Source organism: Podarcis cretensis, assembly GCF_951804945.1.
Source record: "Podarcis cretensis genome assembly, chromosome: 7".
NCBI classification, from domain to species: Eukaryota; Metazoa; Chordata; class Lepidosauria; order Squamata; family Lacertidae; genus Podarcis; species Podarcis cretensis.
In genome coordinates this window covers 45,747,263-45,774,644 of record NC_137176.1, presented here as the reverse complement: position 1 = coordinate 45,774,644, position 27,382 = coordinate 45,747,263, and the positions used below count along the sequence as shown (strand labels likewise).

The following is a 27,382-nucleotide window of genomic DNA, read 5'->3' as shown; positions in this document are numbered from 1 at the left end:
ACACACAGCCAGCTTTCTGTGGACTGCATTCCTGACTAGTTGGTGTGATAAATACTCCATAGTAATATGTGGCATTATATAGCACTCTTCGGGTGTTCAGAGCACTTCATGTACACAATCTCAGTTTATTCTCACGGTAAGATGGGCAAGTAATTAATATTACCCCTGTGTTATGGTTGGGATGGCTGAGCCTGAGAACCGGGGCCTGCCTAAGGCAGAGCTAAGATTTATGCAGCAATGTCTTGATTTATAGCTTATCCTCTTTCCTAGAAGGACTGTAGCTCTGGGGTAGTTTACATGCTTGCATGCAAAATGCTCCAGGTTCAATTCCTAGCATCTTCAGGTAGAGGTTGGAAAGACTGTGGTGAGCTGTTGCAAGTCATTGTAGTAGGCCAGGGGTGGGAAACCTATGTTTCTCCAGAGGTTTTGGACTTCCAAATACCATCAGTCCCAGCCAGCATGATCAATGATGTGGAGGGTCACAGGTTTTCCTTTTCCTTGTGTACACAATGCAGAGATAAAAGGCCTAATGGGCTGAACTTGTAATAAGGCAGTATCCTAGATTCACCCTACAAACAGAAGCTCTTAGCAGGAGACTGGATTAGCCATATGACAGAAATGATGTGCAGAAATGAAATGTAACCAAAACACTGGCTTAGAAACAGCCCTACATTCCAACCAACAACTTTTCCTTCTGAGAACACTGTTTATAAATATTGTGATTGTGACATATAGAGGAATCAAAATCAACCCATATACCAAATAATTCTGTGACAAAGACTGACCATAACAACTGCTGCTGCAGCAGCAGCAGAATCCTTTAGAAATGTGGGGATTGCATTAAAGAGAACACTTTGAAGAGCAGAGCACCAAGTACCAGCAGAAGGAAGATGCAGAGACAATTTAATAGCTGACATGGGAAGGAAAGGGAACCAGCTGGCTGCTGTCAGGGGAGGAAGGGGAAAAGGGGAATAGAGATGCTGACAAGCTACTGGGCAGCTGCTCTTCCAATTGCACCATAAGCCAAGCAAAGAGCCTTTGATCTACTGACCAAGCCTGGGCTTGCAGCCAGGAGTCATATCCTTTCCACAGTAGTTGAAGCCAGTTTCCCCTCACCAGATCTTCTCCTGCTAGCTGATCACAGGACAGACCTTTAATGAAAGTTTTCCAGTCACTGAAGAAATAAGATCCCACAGCCTTCCTATGCCTAAGCATTTATTTTCTCAGATGAAAAAGTGTGACACGCTGCTCTGCTTTTCCATCTTGAAAGGAGCTGAACAAAGAAGACTACCCTGAAGTATGTGGATTATACTTCATATACAGATGCTGTATGTACAGTTGCAATACCATGACTGGATAAACAGCCCAGCTGAAAGCAGCAGACGTTACGCTACGTGGAAGGAGACAGATACTTGCAGATAAATCTTGGCTGGTGTTATAACTGGATTCGACTCCCAATTCCAGCCAAAAATTCATATTATAAAGAGATTACTAAAATCTTATAAATAACAGCATTTCTCTACAGAGAACAAAGTCAGAGAAATTTTATTAAACACATAATGTGGTTATGGTAATCTCAGCGAGACAATATGGGTCACATTCTGAACTGTAGTTCTGAATGGCACTGCCCAGGAAAAGAAAGGGGTCAAAGTGCATGCACACTATTGTGGACCACTTCAAAGTTCACAGAACATTCAGAGACCAGCCCTGGTGTTATTGTGCTAGGAAAAATAGAAGCACAGAATAGTAAAAATGCTGTGAGCAGCTGTAAATCACTCATTAGCTTTAGGAAAGAAGGCCAGCACAGTAAATCTACACTTTACAGTTATTCCTTCTTATTTTTTTTATTTTTTAAAAATCTATTTCTTCCCCTGAGAATTTTGTTGGGCTGGTGGGTGGGTGTGTTCGAGATCTTTCGCAGAATTCTTAAAGCCCTATCAAACCACTCCTAGAATTCTTAGGAGGGAAGCCATGACAGTTAAACTAAGTTAAAATGAGATTTACATGTGCAGTAGAGATTTGGCCCAATAATGCTTTATTGCAATTCATAGTTACTGCTCCTTACAATAATGTGGGCGCGGGTGACACTGTGTGCATTACAGTCATACCTCATGTTACGTTTGCTTCATGATACGTTTTTTCAGGGTGCATCCTGCAGCGACCCAGAAGTAGCGGAAAGGGTTACTTCCGGCTTTCGCCGCTCGCACATGCGTAGAAGTGCTAAATCGCCCTTTGTGCGTGCGCACATGCGCCAAATCGTGCCACACACTTGCACAGATACGGCGCTTCAGGTTGCAGGCTTTTCATGTTGTGAACTGGCCTCCGGAACGGATCCTGTTCGCAACCAGAGGTACTACTGTACTACTGATGTTGGAACAGATGTTGGCACAACTTCCTCATTTAGTCCGTGAGGCCATTTTCTTCAAACCATGTCCACCTTGCCCCAAAGCCTGACTGCATGTGTGACATCAGTTGTGGAGCAGGTAGAAGCGCATCTAGATCCTGCTGCGAGAAAGCAGAATTGTACTCCCCCTACATCGGCTGATGGGTAAGGAGTTCAATGCTGCTTGTTTTGGGTGCCTGGATGAATTCTTCACAGGAAACTTGCTGCCATAACCGAACCCTGTAGAAAGCAGGATTGAATTCACTGAGCATCAGCGGATGTGCAGGTAGTTGACTCCTGCTTAGTTACCACATTTTACTGCTCACAGAATTCAGTGCCAGGCATAAAATGTAGATCAAAAAGTGGGAAATGGACAGCCACACACCTTAGAAGGAACCCCCACCCACTTATCCTCCCAAGTGACCAATTCAGAAAACACAAGCCACCCCTGTGGCGGGGGAGGGGGCATTTAGAAAAGCCAAATCTTTTCAGTACCCAGAATTTAAAGCTGAAGAGTACTACTTGTGTCATTTTCGTATTTTGGACTTTCAAAAGAAAAAAGCAGGTTTCCAGGTAAAAGCAAACCACATCACACAGGACATGCCACCGTGTCAGTTCAAAGAGCTCAGTCAGCTCAGTTTTTCATCATGTCTCTTGGAGGTCAGGCAAGGCACTGCAAATCCAAAAATAAACACATCTGTATTCCAAAGGCTTTGGGCTTGTTTTGTTTCTTCCCTCTAAAACAATCTCCTGCTTATAACATTATTTATTTATTTTTTAAATCAAGTACAGACTTGGCATAGTGTAGGATTGAACATGATTCATACAGTAAGTACTTTCTTGAGAGTGGGTGTTCTGTGTGAATTATATGTTATGTGCAAACTTCACTTTACACTGCACTGCTGTCTTGGTGCAACAGATAATTGTTCAAAGTTATTCATGAGTTCCATGAAATTTTTATCCACGTTCCCTTGCCCCCTGCACTTTATACTGACCCATAGTTTCCTGAAACCTTGGACCCAGTAAGTGTTAAAATATAAGCCAGGCTAGTTTCCTGCTGAGGTGATGTGCCATTAAGAGAACAAATAAAGACTCAGAAGACTGTTATAACTTTTGTACCTTTTTTCAGGTACACTTCTTGAAGTAAAGAGACAGAATTCCCTGCCATTCTGAACCAAATGAAGTTACTGAAACACCTTCAAAAGCAACCCCATGAAGAGTATTTATTGGAGTGGTCTAGCCTGCTGGATTTATTAATGTCGTGAGTTTTATAGGAGGTATTGTATTGTGGCTTGAAAGTGTATCTCATCTGTTACTGCATAAGCTTTGCCTATACAGTGGTACAGGAGTTACATACCCTTCAGGTTACATACGCTTCAGGTTACAGCCTCCACCAACCCAGAAATAGTGCTTGAGGTTAAGAACTTTGCTTCAGGATGAGAACAAAAATCATGCTCCGGTGGTGCAGCAGCAGCAGGAGGCCTCATTAGCTAAAGTGGTGCTTCAGGTTAAGAACAGTTTCAGGTTAAGTACGGACCTCCGGAACGAATTAAGTACTTAACCCGAGGTACCACTGATCTATACTAATTTTTCAAATGAACAGATAAGTAGCTAACAGAAACGGTAAGAATCCTATGTTTTAAATAGGGGGTGGCCAACTCTCAAGAGACTGCAATGTACTCATAGTGTTAAAAACTGGCAGTGATCTACCCCATTTTGGGGGGTTCAGGTCAAAGTTGTTGAGTTTTTTTAGGAAAGAAAGCCCTGTTTTTTGCGGTTCAGGTCAAAGGTGTTTAGCTTCTTTGGGGGGAGTCAGTGATCTACTGGTGATCTACCACAGATGTCCAGTGATCTACTGGTAGATCACGATCTACCTGTTGGACGTGCCTGTTTAAAATGAAAGGAAACAAATTTAAAGGAATCTTGCCAATCTTGAAACTGTAAAACACTCTGGAAGTCCATTCAGTTTATAAGCAGGTGCACATTTACCATATTTTTCGCTCTATAAGACGCACCAGACCACAAGACACACCTAGTTTTTGGAGGGGGAAAACAAGAAAAAAAATATTCTGAATCTCAGAAGCCAGAACAGCAAGTGGGATCGCTGTGCAGTGAAAGCAGCAATCCCTCTTGCTGTTCTGGCTTCTGGGATAGCTGTGCAGCCTGCATTCGCTCCATAAGACGCACACACATTTCCCCATACTTTTTAGGAGGGAAAAAGTGAGTCTTATAGAGCAAAAAATACGGTAATTATTTTTAAAAACCATATAGAGGTGTTACTTTTTCTACCAAGGAACTTAAATTCCTTGATCAGAAAAGGCAGACTTTGTGATGTCTGAACAGATAGACCTATGTCTTTTTTACACATGTAAAGCCTAAACAAAAATGATCTAAACAGCTAATTCTAAACATGTTTCTTTTGCACAATGAATCTTGGTGCAGACATGAAATATTTATCAGTATTCACCAAACACTCCAGAGCATTGCCACAATTTCTTACAGGTGATGGATGATACACGTGCCAAGTATTTGGGACTGGCTGCGTCTTCTCTGTATCATGTACACACAGTGGAAACTAAATTTGCTAGTCTTTCTACCAGGAAATGTGAGCACAAAATAATTATGTTGTGTTTGAAACAGAATCTTGTCTCCAAAGCTGTCCTATGAACATTATTTAAAAGAACAACATCACCCTCTAGTGTTCAACCACTCTCATTATTTCAATATTCATAACGCCTGGTGTTAAGACACCAATCGACAAAGATACGTAACAGCAATTGCTTCCCATAACCTAGAAGTGCTTCCAGGAGACTATTCCATGTCTCCTCCATGAAATGTGATGGAGGGTCCACACAATGTCGCCATCCAATTGCAAATGTCCCCTGTTTCCCCATGACTTCTTCTGCCTTTTTTCCCTGACAGTAAAAATACATAAAGGAGGGAAAGAGTGGGGAAATACCAAGACAATTTGCTTTACAGATGGGGAAATACCACTCTTTACAGATTTGGATGGGGAAATGCACAATTGAGGCATGGTGGGAGTTGTCCCTGGGGGAGGTGGATATGGTGTTGAGAATGCCCCTCAATTCTCCATGGCTTGCCCTATATTTCCCATCACTGAGCCAGTTTGTGTCCTTTTCCTGGAACTATAACTAGCCCCACTACTGTAGTTAATTGCTCCTTGGAATGAGATCTCATCAATCCCACACTTCAATTAATTCTTTAAGTAAGGAATTCAACTATGCCTTTCAAAAAAGTTATTGTATACATTGTTTGGGGCTACTTGGTAATGCCATTGAAAAATGCAGCAGTCGCATCTAGTGCTGCATATGCATTATATCCTTAAAGTACACCCCCCCAAAAAAGAATTCTGGGCACCACTGTTTACCCCTAACAGAGTTGTTATGCATCTTTAAGGTAAGGTATATAGCGGGTGGCGCTGTGGTGTAAACCACAAAGCCTAGGGCTTGCCGATCAGAAGGTCGGTGGTTCGAATCCCCGTGACGGGGTGAGCTCCCATTGTTAAGTCCCAATTCCTGCCCACCTAGCAATTCGAAAGCACATCAAAGTGCAAGTAGATAAAATAGGTACCACTCTGGCGGGAAGGTAAACAGCATTTCCGTGCGCTGCTCTGGTTTGCCAGAAGTGGCATAGTCATGCTGGCCACATGACCTGGAAGCTGTCTGGCTCCCTCGGCCTATAGAGTGAGATGAGCACCGCAACTGCAGAGTCATCCACGATTGGACCTAACGGTCAGGGGTCCCTTTACCTTTACCTATATAGGTCAGTCAAACAATAATAGGTCTGGTTTACACTACATGTTAAGCCAAACTATGGCTTGCTGGGACAGGGAGGATGTGCTGACCCCTAGGAGGAATCTGTACTGACTCCCCAAGTCCTTTTAACTTAGCATGGCAGCTAAGTCAAGGTTTGACTTAGCATGCCATCCAAAATGCGGCTAGTGGTTAACCTCTCTCTTCCTTAAACTAGCAGCAACCACTTTCCTCCTCCAAGTCCCTGCTTTAAAAGAGTCCCTCATGAAGTTTGAATATATCTGGAGAAATGAGAATGTCTGAAGGGTGGGGGGAATGACTGTATTTCCACTGGGGACCTGATTCTGAAAACTTGCTTCCACACAAGTCATACAGCACCGATAAGAGAAAAAAATAATGTTGCCAGAGCCAGAGAGTGTAACAGTCTTCCTTGATGGTCAAACACTAATCGCTTCACCCAAAACACTAACCCGTTTGGCCCGTTTTCTCTCTCTCTCACTCATTAGAATAATTTGTAATAAAACTTCAATTGATGTACTTTTTAGTATTCAAACTTCACTTATGTAGAACCTGTAGGGCAGGCTCACACTGTGACCCAGCTGGGCATCCATATTCAGGGCTTAATCTGTGGTCAGTTCAGCCCCAGCACCTCTTTGTGATGGCCAGGCTCAACTTGTAGCATATAAAATAAGAGCACTTGAAAATGTTCCTGAAGAGGCACAGAATGCATTTCCTTCACCACAGAGTGAATTTACAGAGTTTTCACACAATAGTGATTAAGGGGGAAGCACTTTCAGATGAGCAGGTATTGCTATTCCACCCCCCCCCACTAGTGTTTTTCTTCCATGTATTAAAACTATTTTGCTTTGGCCTACATTTTTAGATTTTAACACTTTATAAAAGTACATAACAGATGAAGAATCTGGAGACAGATTGCTTTATTGCTGTCATTCTTTTATCATTTAGTCTGCTTCAAATGCTGATGCTAAAGGTAAAGGTAAAGGTACCCCTGCCCGTACGGGCCAGTCTTGACAGACTCTGGGGTTGTGCGCCCATCTCACTTAAGAGGCCAGGGGCCAGCGCTGTCCGGAGACACTTCCGGGTCACGTGGCCAGCGTGACATCGCTGCTCTGGCGAGCCAGAGCCGCACACGGAAACGCCGTTTACCTTCCCGCTGGTAAGCGGTCCCTATTTATCTACTTGCACCCGGAGGTGCTTTCGAACTGCTAGGTTGGCAGGCGCTGGGACCGAGCAGCGGGAGCGCACCCCGCCGCAGGGATTCGAACCGCCGACCCTTCGATCGGCAAGCCCTAGGCGCTGAGGCTTTAACCCACAGCGCCACCTGCGTCCCACCTGCTGATGCTAAAAGTGCAGAACAAAAAGTTACATTTTATGTTTAAAAGCTTCTCCCAAATTCCTGCAGCTTAATATAATGATCTCTTTTGCAAATAACAGAGTAAACCTCTTTTATTGGGCCAAGAGTGTGATATGCAATGTATATATCAGATATAATATACTTCTGTATACTAAGTAACTCCCCTTAAATGTCCTTTGGGATATTTTTGTTTCTACAGTAATCATCTTTTCCATGTCAGTGTAATCTTTTCAAAATAACACACATGCTTTCAAGCTCTTACTTCATATCCTACATGTCAATTTCCCTGGATCTAGTGTAAAGCACAAGTGGGGAACATCTGGCCCTCCAGATGTTGTTGGACCACAACTCTCACCATCACTGACTACTGTTCATACTCAGTGGAGTTTACTTCTGAGTAACCATGCTTAGGATTGCACTGTTATTTCCATTACAAAGGAAAGGATATAATATTTGTTTCCTTGAGGATGCTAATCAGCATAGTTCATAGTTAAAACTGCCTAGACTCTCTGAAGTACTTGTTGAACATCCATTGAACCAAACTATTTACTTTTCATAGGCAGACAATGGTTTGGTTCACATGTCACAGTAAACCCAGTTATGGCTTATGGGGATGATGCAAGTAAGCAGGCTCCCAAAGAGGAGTTTGCAGCACCATTGCTCCTTCCCAGTATTTTTACCTCCCATGCATCACTGTGCTAAGTCAACTCCTTGTGCCATCCAAACCCAAGCTTGTGGTTAAGCCCTTTCCTTGCTAACCTTGAGCCTTAAACTTTGATCTTAGTTTATGCTCAGTATGGTATGTCATTTTCCCAGTAGTGATGTATGGATGTGAGAGCTGGACCATAAAGAAGGCTGATCGCCGAAGAATAGATGCTTTTGAATTATGGTGCTGGAGGAGACTCTTGAGAGTCCCATGGACTGCAAGAAGATCAAACCTCTCCATTCTGAAGGAAATCAGCCCTGAGTGCTCATTGGAAGGACAGATCGTGAAGCTGAGGCTCCAATACTTTGGCCACCTCATGAGAAGAGAAGACTCCCTGGAGAAGACCCTGATGTTGGGAAAGATGGAGGGCACAAGGAGAAGGGGACGACAGAGGACAAGATGGTTGGACAGTGTTCTCAAAGCTACCAGCATGAGTTTGACCAAACTGCGGGAGGCAGTAGAAGACAGGAGTGCCTGGCGTGCTCTGGTCCATGGGGTCACGAAGAGTCAGACACAACTAAACGACTAAACAACAACATGGTATGTAATAGCATCATGTCTGTGTTGACAAAGCACACTACAGCCAATGCTCTACTTCCAGAGGTTGCTGTATCATGGAGAAGGAGTAAACTGTGAAGTTCAGGGTTGAGAGGACATCAAACAAAAGTAGGCAAGCAGCTCAATGTCATGGTTTGCGTTTTGTATGTCTGGAAGCTCAAAACACGCTTTGGGTTCTAAGCTATGGTTAAGACAAACCATTGTTTGGGGGTCTGAACTGATCCCTCTATTTCTGGCTTGTTGGAAAAGTGTCCTCAGATTTCTAAGATGGAAGTAATTATGTACAGTTTCCATTTTCAGTTGACCTATGCTTAGACTTTATACTATTTTCACTGCTCAATATATCTGAGTTTATATTTCTGAAATTGGCTGTTTCAAGGCCTCTTAATCTCCACTCCATTCTAGTTTGTCAACTGAAGAGCCAAATATACACCTGCCCATCTCCTGAATAAGAGTCTAATAGTTTCCACCCTTGCTCACGTACACAATATATTATATTGTTAAGCTACAAAAAGTGAATTGTTTGGCAAGCACAACTTTCCTATTCAGCTTTTTAGTGGCAAGATGCCAGAGAGAGAGCCCAGATGTTTTGGATTAATGTTTATATTAATTTGACAAAGGAATAACATTTGTTCGCCTTTCTTTTTTATTGGTATATTCTGTTTCAGATTAGGTCACACCCTAAACCACCCTAAGTTTGTAGGAAACTTCACAGCAGAACATTTCTTTCATTTATTTATTTACTCAGTTTATTTGGTCTACATATGCACCTATCTTTTTCCTTTCTGGGAAAAAAAAAGCAGTGGCAGGGTGATGTTTGTTAGGAAAACTGCAGCAGAGAGGAGTGAGAGAGAAAGCTTAATCCCAAAGCACATGGGGATGTACCAGTGACTAGCAAGACAGCTGCATCACTTTCTATAAAAGAGGCACGACTGGGGTGGCGGGTGAGGGAGGGAGTAGCTCTGGAACACAAACACCAAATTGGCTAAGTGTTTGTGTTCCCTGACGATTATCTGAGAAAATGAGATTGTTGTTATTATGGTTGCAGTTAGTGCTACCTTTTCAGTGCAGTTAGCAATACCAATCTTCAGTTGTATTTGTTTTGAGCTCACAGTTCAAAAACAATTTAAGCAATAGCATTCACTACACAAGTCTCTTTATTTCAGCCTCAAATCCATTTATAACTACAGAAGTGACCTGTTCCTTTCAAATTCAGCTGAAGTGTTTATACATATCCTGAAAGCCTTTTCATTGGCCTCAACCCTGAACAACAGCATAAGAAGAAACAACTGTATTGTTTTAATTATTTTAATGTACATGTTAATCTTTTTAAAATCATATACTATACGTATGCTGCCATTGGAAAACCATTGCTTTTAGAAAGGTGTCAAACAAGTGCAACAAATAAATAAAAAGCAGCATTTCTAAAAGTTAATTTTTAAAAAAACCAACCAACAAACACTAATGTATTTGCTGGTTCAATATTTTAAAACTTTTTCATGATTTTTCACAATTGTCGCAATTGAGAATCAATGACAATTTTAAAATGCTGACATTGGGTGATAGCCAATGTTAGTCATGCCTGGAGTGGACTCACTGAAATCAATTTGACTTAACTTCATTAAAGACATAGTCTCCTGTGACTTTGACTTGGTTGGATTAAAGATCTTATGCAGTGCACTGCAATCCATGAAAGCTTTTGGCACAATCAATTTCTTACTCTTTAAGGTGACGCAAGACTCCACTGTTAATTATGGAATAAGTAGAACACCCTCCTTTCCTCAAACGTTACTTAACTTTTAAAGCTGTTTTTATATGTCATAAACATAGTGACTGCAGGCACCTGCGTACTCACCAGTACAGTGGTACCTCTGGTTACGTACTTAATTCGTTCCAGAGGTCCATTCTTAACCTGAAGCACCACTTTAGCTAATGGAGCCTCCTGCTGCCGCTGCGCCGCCAGAGCACGATTTCTGTTCTCATCCTGAAGCAAAGTTCTTAACCCGAGGTACTATTTCTGGGTTAGCGGAGTCTGTAACCTGAAGCGTATGTAACCTGAAGCGTATGTAACCCAAGGTACCACTGTACTTCCTATGACACCAGTGAAAGGTAACAGAAAATATCTCCTCAGAAATCCACACTGCATGAGAGATTCTTGCTCTTTCTTCTCAGTTCATACCAGCTTGGCCTCTCCTACATTGAAAACACACCCTTTCACATAGCCACATTTCATTGGATGCCAGGATTGGACACCCACCCTCCCTCCCTTGTGTTCTGAATGGAGGAGAGATGCAAAGGGCTTCTCTCTCTGAGCAAGCCTGATAGTGGCTGATATTAAGTATCCCGCCACACTCACCCCCCCCCCCCCGTTGATGTGTCAAGTTAAATGGGGGGCATGCCAGGACCATGTTGTAGTTCTATTGCCTTTTCACTCTTATAGATGTAGTAGTCAATTTGGGTAATGTCACCCCCCACCCCACAGCAGCCATTTTGCAACTGGTGCCCATGGCACTTTCACAATACTCCAGATGTATCCATTTGTCCCAAAAGGTTTTGGTGAGAGAAAGAGACACAGCTAGTCAGTCCTTACCCAGAGGTGCAGTAGACTACACAGAAACTTGGGTCTTTCAGAGCCTTTGTGACCTATGTGGAAGAGCCCACACACTGCCCTACAAATGCATAAGTGAGACAGGGTTGCTTTGCAGTAATTTTTAAACAATCTGCTCCAATTCTTTCATGCTAGACAGATATTATTTATTTTTAAACATAAAGTGGCGCGTGCTAATTCTGCATTTGGTATCTAAAACACTGAGTAGAATACTGAGTGGATTTGCAAAGAGGGTGCTGCCTCTGGCCAATTCAAGAGAGACGTGGAAAATCCACTTTAGCAACTTTGCCCGCAATTACAAAGTTATGCCATTTCCCATTTGAGAGGCTGACATATAAAAGAGGCTAGATGATGCCGATATCAGATGACTATCTCCATCACAATATTTTCTTATATAAAAGTTGAAGGCAGGCAACCTTTGATTACTCTGCATTTGTAGCATCTTGTTCAGGAACCCATTTTCAGGGTAAATCTAAACTTGGACCTGTGCCTGTCAGATTACTGGCAAGGCTTTATACAATGTAGAATGCAATTAGAAAAAGGGAAATCAGAAACTCACAATACCAGGGATAGCTGATTCTCTCTAGCTCAACTTGATAGAGATTAATGGCAATTTTGCAGCTGAAGTCTGTGTCAATCACATACTATCCTTCAGGATGAACATGAAAAAGGGACGCTGAATGAAGGATATTAAGGTCCCCCCACATATACCAAAATGATGCAGATTCTTGTGGAAAGAATACAACATTGTCACTTCCGCTGTGGCTTTATCATTTTTTTAAAAAAAAAATCAACCTAAAGTTTTAAGAATAATTTACATAAGCGAGCCTGCAGTTCAATACTTCTCCAGGAAGACACTAAGAAGAAGGCATTGTGGTTACTGATGTTCCAGACTCACAGTCAGCAGAGTCCTCATATTCCTTCCCTCAGATTCTCTAGCCCTCCTTAGAAGGAAAGTTATGAAGCAAAATGTGCAGGTACCCTTCTAAGCAATTTCTGTGAGATGAGCCAACCTGGCTGCTCCTGCCTGTTAGTGATTTTAGCAAATGAGTTAAGTGAGAGCTGTGACTGATGAGTGAATAGTTTGGACATCAGCCAATAGGAATCCCTGTGGTCCCAAAGAGCTGCTGTTTCCCCCCTCCCCTTTAGTACACTTTCTTTGCTTCTTTCTCATTTTCTAGACCTTGGAATATATATACTTTGCTCTTCCTTTTCCTCCAGCAACTAGGAGGCTTCTTTCCTCTGGTGGGTTTGCCTGAGATCAAGTACTCCTTAAATGTTTTCTGCGAGTCTTACTACATAATATGCATGGATGGATGTTAAAGACCTTCCCATGTCAGGTGCAATATGTAAAAACTTTGAAGAGAGACTTAGGTAGGTCTACTCAGAAGTAAGTCCCTTTGTGTTCAGTTGGGCTTACATCCAGGTTAGTGGGTACAAGATTGCAACCTCAGCTTTGCTTTAGGGTTGGCACTGAGGGAAAGGAGGTTTTTTGCATGTTGAATACAGCTGTTAAAATTCAACAGCCTCTTCTAGTATGGAAATACAATTGGGGGAAAGCATTACTTGTTCATTTTCTGTCTGTTAGAGGCAGTATTATATGCATGGTCACTGATTTATTTTTGGGTCCTCCACTCCAGTTGCAAAGGAGGACATAAATTTGCATATGACACAAAGCCCAATCCACATACAGTGTGCTGAGCCCAGGAAATCTTGTTAGCACCCCTGCTCAAAGTCAGTGTGTTTTCAACTCAAGCTGTGTATTCTCGCCTTCCCCTTTAATGCACACAAACTCTTGAAATTGCATTGAAAAACGCTCAGTTAACAGAGACTTCAATAAAAAGAAGTGTTTGGGGACGATTTCTGTGAACAAGGTCTCTCAGAGTAGAGACTTGGGTTAAATGTTCTCCAATAGATTAAAAGCATTTTGAGTAAGGCTAACAACAAGGTTTCCCTAGATGTATTATGCACTGACTAAGTGGATGGCTATAAATTTAGCTAAAAAACAACACTAAAAATAAACGAACTGTCACAACATTTTGAATTAGCCCTTTGGACAATTCCTTCATATTGAAAATTAACTTTGCCTTTTCAGTGGGGCTAACACTGCCTCTGAATTGCGTATTTCCTGTCCTGGAAACAGAAATGCTTGTGGGCTCACAACACTCATGACGAGACCCAAAGGTTATTCTCTGCCTTAAGACTGAAATGTGAGCCAGAAGATAATACAAGCCAGAACACTAAGCCTCCTTCCAACCTAGTCCACTTCCCTCATTTCCCAACTCCCACTAAGCTTTACTGATGCAATGGTGAAGGAGGAAAAGAGCGAGGCTTCCCCCTTCCCCTCTGTGACAACTGAGAGATACTGATGGTTTCCCATAGTCCCTGGTGCTTGCTATGCTGCCTTATGTTAGGGAGAGACTTCCGTCTCCACCTCCATCCACTACTGCCACAGCAGAAATAAAGGTAAATGGGAAAGAAGATACTTGGAGGGATAGGGAGGCAGGTAGGGTTGGTTTGGAGACTCACTGGGGATTTGCAGGTAGGGCTCTGACCCTGCTGAGGTCCCAGTGATATCAAGTCTGAGTACAAGAGGGGCTGATTCAGGGTTGGATTAAACCAAGCTAGTTTTGTGAGTTTCTGAAGAACAGTTTAGTTTGCCTGACTCTAGCTTGGAATGTGGTGAGGGTACCCTCTCTCTACATACATGAAAGTTATGTGTAGAATGCTCATGGGCAGTGATACCTCTACAGTATTACCGCAAACAACCTATTAAGCTCTCATCTGTACATGGACACAGCGAGGCTGGGACTACACAACTTTGTGTCCTTGCCATCTTCTGCAGCCTTTTCATCTGCACAGTGCTGGTCCATGGCACATACCTTGTCCTTCACAGGATTCTTAATGAGAAAGGGAAAACCATTTATTTTGAGAAAGATGCAGAGTGGATAGTTAAAACCCTTAGCTCTGTGAAAGGGTACTTCATACTCAAAAATCACCCTTACGTAATCCAGACGACAGTATGTCTCAAGCTAAGAGAAGAAGGGCCAAGCGAAGAATGCCTGTGGCACAAGGAATATCCTTTTTTAATGACAGGGCTTTGAGAAAGCAGAGATTTTAAGTAGTGGCACAAAGCTACAGTAAAACAACGCTCAAAGAATTTTGCTGACAAGGAAACAAACGACAGCTTACAGCTCGCCTTTTGAGATTTAAGCTTTCATTTAGCGCAAGAGCCGCAATTGACATTTATATGAGAAGGATATCGAAAGGCGGCCTATATAGACTCCAGTTGTTTGAAAAGTTCCCTTCCCATTCTCAAACCACCTGCATCTAGAGAGGAGGAAAATGTCTTTGTAACACCAGGTGCAAGCAAATTATGTTCCAAGCATGTACAGCTGGAAGTTAAGGACACTCAACGTATTCACTAAAACAGCATAATTTGCAAAAACATAAAAACACAAAACCAGAAAAACCCAACTGAACAAAAACTTCACCCGCTCTGCCAAAAAGACGGACACACCAGATAATGAACAAATAGCCTCCAGAAGGTGGAGGCCCTAATGATTTCAGTCTCAGGTATGTTTACGATCTTAGGGCAAGATAAATAGATCTGCAACAGCTATAGCTTCCTCCAGCCATAGAGGTTATCTTGTTGACTGGCTACATATAATATAACAATTTTACTCCCTCTCAAAGAAATACCCAGCTCTATGCAGCAGTTATCATGTGGTTCTGAGAACGAGGTTAACATCTGCAGAAATCAGATGAACGGGTTAATCAAAATTAAGTCTATAGCATAAAACAGATCTGTCTGTTACGACTTTAACTAGGGATACTTCCAGCTTTAATAATAATGCTACATTTTCCTGCATAAACAATAACTTGAGAGGATTTCCTCTCTGCATTATTAAAAAAAAACCCCACCACCTTATTATGTCTTTTTTATTGCAGGGATCTGAAACAGCTTCAAAATTATACTTGTGTACTATGTTGCAATTTCAAGGCAGGAGAGTAGGGACACATTTATCATTTCTGGGATTTAGAATGACGGTTTTTGTTGTTGTTGTAGGTTTCCTCTGGGTTTTCTTTTATGGCATAACAAAAACAAATGAAAATTTTTGCTCTGACAACTGCTTAATAATGCATGTACCCAATAGCCCACAGCATCTCATTGGGGCAATTAGTGTTATGGACTGTTGCATAAAGTCATATTTAAGAGGTCTGAAAATTTCTGGTATGCACTGTATCAGGTAAATAAATATGTAACATGGGAACTCTGAATTGGGAATTGCTGACATGATGAAACAGTGATAACTTCAAATGTCTTATTCATGCACAGGAAAGCATTGCAGAAGTGTTGAGCGCATTAAATCTACTTCTTAAAAAATTCACAATATTTTTATTTCAATTACAATGTGGCCCTAAGTACTACTATAATTATGGATACTGAGCCAAACCTCTTTTCCCAAACCCTGGTCCCCCAAAGGCCAGGCCCTTCCATCTGCACAAAACTGAATTTTGGTTGTCCACTGCTAAGTCTACAGAGTTGACTGCTTTGGGAAACTGATCTTGTTGCCATCCTATATTATTCTGTATCATTTCATACCTCACTGAATTGGCCCCAGATTCCTGAACTGGGTGTTTCTGGAGTGATTTTATGACATGTTAAGCCATGGCAGGTGCTTCATTAGGAGAAAAAAAATGAAAAGAAACCTTTCCTGTCTGTGGCTACAATTACAAAGGAACCCAAAGAAAAGAAAAGAAAAGAAAAGAAAAGAAAAGAAAAGAAAAGAAAAGAAAGCCATTCAAAGAAATACACTAAGAATAGTCACGGAATATGGAATGCTATTATGTGAAACCACTGATACACTTTTGTCTTGAACAGAGTGTTCTGTTTTGGAACACAGGAAACATAAAGGTCAACAAAATCAATTAAGAGTCTGCCCTGAAAGATGAAATTGAAAAAGTACCAGCTTGCAAGAATTATCTCCAGAGGAAGGACATGTTCTGAAACCGGAGTCCTATCAGAGCAGAAACTTAGAGACACTTTATGTTGTGTATGTGCATGATTACTCAAAAGGGGATGGTTCATTGAGGAATGTGTGACTTAACCAGCAAAAAGTAATGTCTTTGCTGCTATGTGGAGAGGTATGATTCTGTCCGTGGTGCTGAAATACCTGCAAGTTATTGCTTGATGATAAATATGCAGAACATGTGGGGAATCTCAACCAAATATGGCCCTCTGAACCTTTCCCCTACTGATGGCTTCTCCCAAGGCCACATTCCTCACTCGTCCTGCTCTTAACTCTTGAGAGCTTTTGCCTGGCTTCAAGGTGCCCTGGTACTATGATAATGCCTTTTGCTGCCTAGATGAGGGGTAGAGAATCTCCAGTCTATGGGTCAGATCTGATCTGCCAGGCTTTCTGATTTGGCCTACTATGCTATTTTAGGCAAGCCACACCCACCCTGTCTACTCCCGACATCAAATATGATGCCACGTAAAGATGGCTTGGTCAAAAGGAGCTTTGCAGGCACTGCTGATTGGAAGGGCCTTCAGAGCCTTGTTGTGCAGCATTTCCCAAGCACGTGACAGCCAGCTGTTTATCTAGCACTTGAGAACTGCTCTGCAAAGTTCTTTGCCAGCCCTCTGCTCAGCTGGCTGATTGTTGTGCATTTTGGAACTTTGACAGCTGTTATTATGCCTTCAGAAGATTGGCAGGTTGTGCCGTGTGAACTGTCATTGCCTCCCACTGGAGATGTCAGAACAGAGCCTAGGCCTTCTCTGGCAACTATCCACATTTCCCCAAAGAGCCCCAACTCACACTTTGACTCCACCAGATTCAATAAAGCTAGTTGTGTTCAAATTCATGAACTTTACAATACGTTTGCTCCACTCAGTATCCGTGGCTAGGGAAAGAGAGGGCATAAAATAGTTTATTACAGCTTTCATGCAAAGTAAGGGTAAAATTTTAAGATATGTTCAGAGGAAGCTGAAAAACTGTATGTCAAAAGAGTCTGCATGGTTCAGTTCCTCCTGTCTTTTCATGTAAGTCCAAGACGTGATCTGCTCCATGGGTTCATTATATAGTTGTTTCAAACTAGATTTGAAAACGCATTCCTCCTTACTAATGAGTAGGTGACCTTGGAAAGGTTGTTCTATTTTAGATTCAATGGCAACACATTGTATTTATGATGGATAGTCACTGAAAATCTCTCACTTCAGGAAATTTGAAACTTTGTCTTGCTTATCTCCAAAAGCCAATGTATGTCAGTTGGGGGAGGCTACCACATATAATCTCTCTCAGTTTTGTGTTATTTTAGCTAGACCTGTATAGAACTATTCCTGCATTCATTTATTTTAACTCTCAGTGGAAACAGATAACCATTTTGTTACAGGCTCGAGCCCAAGTTCCTTTTACGCTTCATTGTAAACCAGATGCACTTCTCTGATGCTGTTGGGGCTCACTCTTTAACACTGAAGCAGTAATGATGGCAAGACCACTAGGACTAGTACTATAGCTTTGCCTGCTATATTTCTAGAAAGCATTTCCTTGGAGCAATTTTGCAGAGCCTAATGTTGCCAACATTTTCCTGCACAGCTTCTGTGTCACAACTCATTTAAAGTCTGCATGGAAATGCAGTGATGGGGAAAATGGCATCTGTTGATTCTCCGTTCCTCACCTGTTCATGAAGAAATTAAAGCGCCTAAAAACCAAAAAGGTGGCAGTCTTAATGGGGTCCTTAACTGAAGGTAGAATCAGTGGAGTAATCTGGAACACCGGGCAAGCATAAGTCAGTATGACTGAGCCTGTATGCATGTGATGAAACTTCATCATTTGAGAAAAGGCAACTAAATTTGCAACTGCTGCCCTTTCTTTCAGGTGCAGACATTATGTGCCTTTGCCACTTCTGGCCTGAAGTACTGCAGCAAGCCACATGGGGATGCACTTGAAGCTCGTTCAGCAATCACATCTGGTTCAGATTGCAGCTGCCACCCTGCTAAGTGGTGCTAGGAAGCTGAAGGTATTAAGCTAATTTTTCAACAACTGCATTGACTTCCTATTCCCTCTGAGCCAAGTTCAACATGATGAGTTTAGTCTATAAAGCTCTAAGCAATTTCAGTTTGAGCATTTTCTGTCCACAGGAGCCTAGAGCAAAACCTATGCTTTTCCATTTCCAATTATATTCCTACAGTAACAGGCCAAGAATCCTCTTCTTTCCAATTGCTTTGATGTGGGAAGAGCAACAAATGTTTTAGGGTGATGACCACCTTTTACACACACCCATATGGCATCACACACATTTTCCTTTGAACAGCAACAATGGAGACTTTATAGGTGCTTTGTTGCTTAAAGATATAAGCAGTGTTTTACTATGGGTTTTTTTTTATATACGGTATATTGCAAAAGGTCTTTCAATGAAAATCTGTTGCTGCAAGGCATCACTGAATCCAACAAACCTTGATAATGTCAGAAATCTCTTGCAAAGCTCATCAGCCACAACCTCTCTCCTAAACCTGGGCACGATTGATCAGGAATGTCAAATCCTTTGGCTGTAAATGGTGCCTATATGTTTAAGGGCTCTGAGGCAGTGATACTGCAACTACAATCTCTCCCGCCTAATTCTTCCACCAGTCCCTTTGAACAGCCTCCTGCTGAACCTGCTACAATTCCCATCATCCCTAGCTAACAGGACCAGTGGTCAGGGATGATGGGAATTGTAGTCTCAAACATCTGGAGGGCCGGAGTTTGCCAATGCCTGGTCTAACATATCCTTCCTACTAAAAGAGACCACAATATTTAAACCTCTCCAAGTTGAAGGCCAAAAGCCTGGATGGAAAAATGTATCATGATGATAATGCATACCACGTACCTTACAATGAATCTATGAAGTGTCATTATTGAATGATGAAATCACGCAAACCTTTTTAAATTCCGCATTTGTATTTGAGTTTCAAATAGCAAGGTCATTGCCAGACTGCACACTAATTTATGCCTCATATAAAAAGTTAGAAGTTACACAAGTATGAGTACTTCATGCATTCCTACAGATGAGTAGAAAGACAAACAAACCCTTTCTTTTGTTCTGAACTATCCCTGTTTTCTGTTCACCACAACAGGCTCAATTTTTGTCTGAAACAATCTGATTTGAAGGATTTCTACATACCAAACACAGGCTTGCAATGCTGAGAATAGATTGGGGGTGGGATAACTGATATTGCTGTCACATACCCTGTACAGCTTTCACATGCATTTGTTGGGCTAGTCAGTGTGAAAATTTCTATATATTCCACATTTCCCAACTACACAATAATCTGAAATTCAGTCTGAAAGGCATTTAATGCACAGCAGAACACAGAGAGCTACAATTCCTATATTGTACATACAATGTGGGCATTCAGAAAACATACACTGAGTTTGTGTGCCAACAGCATGAAGACGCAATCTGGAACTCATCTTACATGTGTTATGAAACATGTGTTATGAAAGTGATAGGAAATTGCCAAGAATAAATGTGTATTTATGAAATGTTATTAGTGAGAAATACTGTACTCACTTTTTTAAAAAAAGGTAAATAATAAAGTTTTCAAATTTCTGGAGCACACATACCATCACCCTCTCCACATGTACAACTTTATCTCTCTGCAGTTCTCCTCATTAATCCATCTTTTCCCCAGACTGGCTCATGTCTCAACATACCCGTGGAAGCAAACCAGAGGCTATTACACTGTTCTCAGTGTTTCTGCTCTGGGAATGCCTATGAGGGTTCCAAGCAAAAGAGTGGAAGGCTGAGAGCAGTCTCTGGGGACAATGCTGGGAATCAGTGTTCAATGGTACCTCGGTTCAGCCCACTTCTGTCTTATTTGTTTTGTAAGTTACTCACCAGTGCTGCTTTGGATGGTCCTCACAGTGGTGGTTGTGCGTGGGGGGGATGAGGACCTCAGTGACAAACATTCATCATCTTGGGAACAGCCCTTTTCGATGGCTCTCACGTAGCTGTGGCTCCTCATGCGGAAGCAGCCTGGCATTGGCAGATCCAGGGCCTCTACTGCTTGAGACTCTAGCTCACTGAATACAGACTCGCAGACTGATTCAAACTGACCATTTACTTCCATCTCACTCACCTGCAGGCAAAGAGAAGGCAGTTTAATTATATCCAACAGAGCCGTCTAGCTTGCATTACCATCTAATACCAAAGGGGAAAAGACAGAACAAAACTTTACATCCCCATGATAAAGCATCACAAAACAGGTAAGAAGATATATTTTACCAGACTCATTTCCTCTTGGATCACTCCAACTTTCAAAACATACATACATATCGATGAAACACTTGCATGATCCAGCACCAAAGAGTATCAGCTTAACTATTTTGCATTTTTTTATTCTCTAGTGTCTAGAATATGGTGGAAACTGCCTATATCAAGCACAAAAGATCTATCCTGGCAAAGTAGCAAAGAACCAGCTGAAAGCTTAATTATGCAAAGCCACAGTTAAGTCCCCCAAGCTTTTAAAGTCATATTCCAGCACTGGTGTCAGCTTTAATTAAATTAAAAGGATAATTTCTAATCTGAAATTTGTAGAGAATAAAATCTCAAAGCACCATCATTTGAGAGAGGAAGAGAGAAAAGGTTTTTTAAAAGTTTCTTTTTTAAAAAACAACAACCAGAGTATCATACTTGGTTTCTAAGCTGCCTAAATAGCCTGAATTTTATTAAAGCATTTGACACAACAGCATGTAAAGTTGCTCAGTCAGCTGTTTATTATGGTGAAACAACCAATAAGACAAAATGCAAAGTATAAAGCGCGACATCACAGCTTCAGTAAAACAAACTGGCTTGTATTGAGCAAAGTCATCCTGCTAGTGGAAGGTCTTCTGCCTGTGCAATGGGACTTCCTCTTCCTGTCCCTGCCTCCAATCTGCCTTGGAGGGTTGTGGGGAAACCCAAAACTGATTTTGGGGGTGGGTGCATGTGGAACGAAGGAAGAAGAGGGAGAGGTCCTGTTATATAGGCAGAAGTTCTTGAGTTAGTGGGGTGTTTGTTGGATAAAACATGATTCTACATAAAAAACAACAAACTAAGAACTAAAAATCATTCAATATGACTCAGTGGGGATTTGAACATGGATTTACCACATTCAAGTCAAGCATGTTAGCCACAATGGCTAACGACTCTGCCCTGATGAACACATTATCTTGGCCTTGTTTCATTTCTCATCCTTTCACTGTCTTTTGCAGCGTGCAAATGTTTTACTCAGATACACTCTTAATTGCCTGCCCGTTAGCATTTTCCTTTGCCATAAGTTGCATGTGATGGGTTCTTCCTGGGAAGGAACTGGGATTCTTTTGCCTCTGGGCCCAAATTTCAAAGCAAGCAAGCAAACAAATAATAAAGGGCCAAACAAGATGTAATGGAAAATGCATATCTGCTGCTGAAAATGACTGGCACACATCCGTTTCTATATTTCCCATCTGTAACATCTAGAAATGTTGCTTCACCACAAGCACCATGTCTCACAGCAACATCACTGGCAGAACCACATTGTGATGCAGGAGTGAGGGACACAAAATGCTATGCTGTTACAATGGATATAACTTCTATCTGTTACCTGGGGTAGAAGGAGAATGAAATGCAATGTAATGTGGTTGCTTTTGATGATACATTTCCCATAACATCTATCTTGGCCCTAAATGCTTAATGTCAATGAATGCATTTCTGACTGCTCCGCTAAGACCCACTAGTGATCCTCTAAAAACCCTCAAGCAAGCTAAAAGCTGCCAACCATTGCCACTAGTGACACAAACAGCTACTAAATGACTGAGTTTTGAGCCAAGATTTTTTTTTTGGGGGGGGGGCTGACAGATGGTTTCTATTCAAAGACAAAACAGAATTCAACCATTTAATAAGCCGTTGTGTCACATTGTGTTCAAAAAGCAAGGCTGGCAACCACATTGTGGGCCCAAAGGTTTACAGGTGGGTTGTAGCTTAGCAGGGAAAAATTATCCTGCACCATCACAGAAGAATCCATTTGCGAATATGTATGTGTGCACGCACACTTTGGTTCCTTAAATAAAAATGCCTCTCTCTTCAGTTGTTTTGTGCCAGCTGGCTTTCAAGCTTCCGCCTTCCACACTAGCAGTGGGTGTATTGGTAAAGTAGGAATGAATTCATTTAGTACTGCCAACTTTAAGTACTCAGAAACCATGTGTCAGCCTACCCAGAGAGAGAGAAAGGGTCTTGATGATAAGGTTTGAAATATACATTTGAATCATTTATCCTCTGACTTTTAAAATGCAGGAATCTGCTTTTCCAAGCCTCCAGTCATAGGTGAAAATAAGCTTGTTCTGTTTAACAGGGAAGCGAATGAATCATATTGCAGCCATAAGAAAAATACACAGATAATATTACAGTATTCACACATGGAATCACAAGTAACTGTACACAACCACAGATAATTAACAGGCTACTTATTTTCAAGCTATAAATGTATTGCAACTAAATATCTTTAAAACTTTACTTAAGTCTTTTATTTTTATCATTTATTTACATTTTGAGTGGGGGGGGGGGAGAAATTAACAAAAACAAAATAATTAAAATCTAGACATAAAAGAAGCACAACAAGGGTGAACAATGATGAATATGGCACATTGTTATGAAAACTTCAGATAGTGAAAGTAAGCCACACAAAATAATTGAGAGGGGGAAATCACAAGGCTTCAACATCTATGATTCTATGAAATCACAAGGCTTCAACATCTATACTCTTGTAGTTTTGGGCTTGTGCTGTTGGTGTATCAAGATCCCAGGTATATTCCATCTTGGCTGTGAGTCCTGAAAGACCTGCTCTTTACCTTACAGGCCTTTTCCCACCTGGCGTGGGAAGGCAGGGCCCTGACTGACTCCAGCTACAAAAACTGAGGCTGCTGAACACACTTTTGGGCTGGGGTGTTGTTTGGCTGGTTGGCTTTTCTTGGGTGGGCATTTTGCTGTTGGTGTTTCGTATCTTTAAAGTTTGTGATTTATGTGGAAATTGTTCAGTTTGGTTGTGTTTTGTTTTTCATGTTATATTCTTTATGACCTCTTTTGTTGTGTTACACTTATATATAAATATTCCATGTTGTAAGCTGCCTTGAGCATGGTTTGAACTGTGGAAAGGCAGCATAGATTTAAAATATGTATGTATGTATTCAATGAAAGGAGCTCAGATAAGAGGGAAGGCATCTAGGTTGCTCTGTCCATAGTAACTTCAACTGGGTGCATCATTTTCTCAAAGAGAAAAGCCCATACTTCAGGAGGAAGATATTTCAAATTACCCAGGGATGGGGTGCTGAGTTGTGTATGTGTGTGATCATAGGGAAAGAATCTGTCTGAGGCTATCTATTCAACAACTCACTCCATGGCTGAAACGGTTCATTTTTACTTGTAAAGTTGGCTACACTTACTCACGCAGCCAGTGTTGCATTAACCTTGGTTGTTGTTGTTTTTAGAAACAATAACTGTGGGAATATTTGTGACATCACTGCCCATTCAGCTAATGTGAGAGACTGGACAGATCCATGTGTGGAAATTTTTCACTTTATATTATACTGATCAAACATGCATGCAAATCATGCACCAGTCTTGAAATGGGCTACAAATGGAATAAAGAAGCAAGTTATCTAAAAGATGAACAAATGGAGGGGGAACCAAATATACCTATTTCCCTGGAGCGCCACTATCTGTGGCTTGTCCTGCACTAACTACAAAACATTTCTTCAAAGTGGTTTACTTTTCTTAATACATTCCTACCTTGGATCCCAAACGCCTTGGTACTCGGACGTTTTGGCTCCCAAACACCGCAAACCCGGAAATGAGTGTTCTGGTTGGCGAATGTTCTTTAGAACCCAAACGTCCGATGGGGCTTCTGTGGCTTCTGATTGGCTGCAGGAGCTTCCTGCAGCCAATCAGAAGCCACGCTTTGGTTTCCAAACATTTTGGAAGTCAAACAGACTTCTGGAACAGATTCAGTTCGACTTCCAAGGTACGACTGTAGATGTAAATGGCAACTGTGAACATTTCAAAGAAAGTAAAGGGGGAAATAGTGAAGGAGCACAATTATGAACTACATTCAGGTGGTGGTTAAACCTGTTTGCTGCCCCTGGTCAACCCACCCATTGAAATCCAGCCTGTTTCTATCAGCATACCCCCATCATGAGGATGGAAAACTGAGGATTTGGTTTTAAACAAGTGTTTTAAAAAAATCTAGCCATGCAATTAATCACATATTTGCTTTCACTTGAGAACTACTCATGCTGGCAACTGATGCCAACCTTGTTTTCTCAGTTTTGCACACATGTCACTCACCTGACTAATAGTGCTCATGGCCCTCATGTAGCTCTCATTCCGGGAACGAAATTTGGGAGAAGTCAGCAGAGCTGCAGGGTCCAGGCTATCCAAACTTCTATTGATTGAAACTTCGCTCACTGCCCTCAAGTAACTGTGGCTTCGGATCTGAAGCTTTGGAGAATGTTCACTAGATATCCTTGAAGGAAAAAGAGCAGGAAGAAGTCATCCCATCATATCTACATTTCTAACTGCTGATCAGCACTGACAATACTTTGCAACATGAGTGAACGTAGGTTCCAAGCAAAATAATGTACAGTCCCCTAACACACATACACACACACACACACACACACACACACACACACTGCACACGAAAAAACCCCAAGTATCCTCATGTCATTTATAAATTCAGTACAGTACAGAAGAGGAAGTGGGCTGTTCCAGTTCATTTGCTCAAGTCATCTTCCTTCTAATTCTAAGGACAAGCCTCATCTGCATTACACTTATTGACAGCACAGTCTAAAGCAAGGCTTCTTGTTGTAATAACCACCCAAGTGGTTAGTTCCATCATGGCATCTTGACAAGCAGTGCAATAGCATCAGTTTAACACAATGAGACTGCAATAGGTGCCTCTTTTTTTTTTTAAGTGAGGAAAGTATAAAAATAAATTGACTTTTAAAAAAACATTATTTTTTAGTTTTTGAGAAGCGAACTGTATTCAGTGCTTAAAGTGTGATCCATCTTCCTGTGATTTTGATCACTGCTCTGAGGAAATAAAGAGGAGCGCAGTTGCAGAAACAAGTCATGAACCCTTAAAGAATATCATAGAGGTAACTTCCATGGAATTCTGAACTGATGAAATGGAAGGCAGTAGAACTGAGCAGCTAATGAAAACTGTGGCATATTAAGTCAATTCCTGAAGGACATGGGGCAGAAATAGACATTTGGTAGCATATATATATGGAATAGCCAATCCTGTGTTTTAGAAACATTATTAATATAAAATATTAATGTTTCTAAAGGCTACACCACGAATACTTGTTTTGCCGAATATCTTTTTATTATTTCTTGGCACTCATGTCTTTCTACGCTTGAAAATAAAAAGTATCCTTTTGCTAAGTTCATGTCAAAAGGCTCGTGGCCTGCTTATCTACCCCCTCACAACAGCAGTCATCAGCACATACCTGCAAAACTTTTGTAGCTATACTTGCATATGAATTGTAGCTTATATAACATATGCAATGATTTGTACAGGTAGCAGATGAGGTCTTTGCTACTTAGTGATTTATTCTGTTCTTAAATCATGGGATACATCCAAAACAGAAGAATCAATAAGTACTGGAGATCATCATCATCATCATTTGATTTGTATGCCACCTTTCTATAGTTAAAACAATGCTCAAGGCGGCTTACAATATGAAAAGATTTACATAATTGCAAACATAGCAAAGTAGTCATAAAAATAAATAAAACACAGTAGTACCTCAGGTTAAGTACTTAATTCATTCCGGAGGTCCGTTCTTAACCTGAAACTGTTCCTAACCAGAAGCACCACTGTAGCTAATGGGGCCTCCCACTGCCACCGTGCCACCGGAGCACAATTTCTGTTCTCATCCTGAAGCAAAGTTCTTAACCCGAGGTACTACTTCTGGGTTAGTGGAGTCTGTAACCTGAAGCGTCGGTAACCCGAGGTACCACTGTACATAACCAAACTGAACAATGGTACCAGTTATTACAGGTGAAACAACACCCATGACCAAGTAACTTTGTCTGGTAAAAGGTCTCATTAAATGAATGTGATAAGAAACCAATGTGTTTCTTGGATAGGTTCTTCTGACAAGTATACAAGAGACTGAAGTGGAGATAATCAATATGCTTCTATCTGCAGGGAAATGTAGAGTACAGATAATTGTGAGAACCAAGTTTTACATGAAAGGGTGAGGTTCTGTATGAGGATGTACTTCTTCGGGAAAACATCGAAGCTGATCAGCACATGCTAATCCAGAGGTAATCCACAGATAGTCCCTAGAGACAGTTACTACAAAACAATGATCCAGGACCACTGATTGGGTGGGGGTGGAAGGTGCAAACTGAAACCTGGCAGGTGCCTTTGAGTGGGGCTCACTCTATTATTTAAACAGAGAACGCCTGCCCTTGAGCCAAGGTAAAGTGAGGTGGTTGTCCTGGGAGGCAGGATCCACAAAGCAGGTGGGCACATCCAACCTCCAAGGAATGCATTGCCCACAGGCAGTGCCACACATTCCTTGGAGTCCAGAAATGCCTTCTCAACTGCATCCCCACTGTCAGTGCAGGCACCACCAGCACGACAGTGGCCGGCCTGTGCTGTTGTGGGTTATGGGGAGAGATGGGGAAATGGCACAGGTGGAAGGCACTACTGCAAGGGATGAGGAGAAGGCTGCAGGGAGGGAGAGGGAGGGAGGGGAAAGCAGCTCAGCCTCAATGGATCCCAACCCCATTCGGCTCTAGCCTCCTCCCTCAGTTTGCATTGGAAACGGAGCACAGGAAAGAAACGCTGAAATATTAGAAACATTTTTGTTTTTCTTAAAAACCTTTTCTCTGCCTCTTGATTAAAACTTGGTAGGGCTGCAAAATGGCAGGCTAAAACTACTGCCCCGTAACTCATTCATCAGTT

General features: G+C 41.6%; 1 protein-coding gene across 12 annotated transcripts in view; it reads right to left on the bottom strand.

The window, feature by feature from the left end:
• The window catches only part of DLGAP1 (DLG associated protein 1), a 334,630-nt gene that overhangs the window by 42,847 nt on the left and 264,401 nt on the right, over positions 1 to 27,382 (bottom strand). For all 12 annotated transcript variants that reach the window (XM_079982893.1, XM_079982895.1, XM_079982897.1 and 9 more), the window contains 2 exons: positions 24,748 to 24,925; positions 20,287 to 20,527 (listed from right to left, as the gene is read on the bottom strand). In XM_079982893.1, coding sequence (XP_079839019.1) covers positions 20,287 to 20,527; positions 24,748 to 24,925 — 419 coding nt within the window. The remainder of the gene's footprint in view (positions 1 to 20,286; positions 20,528 to 24,747; positions 24,926 to 27,382) is intronic.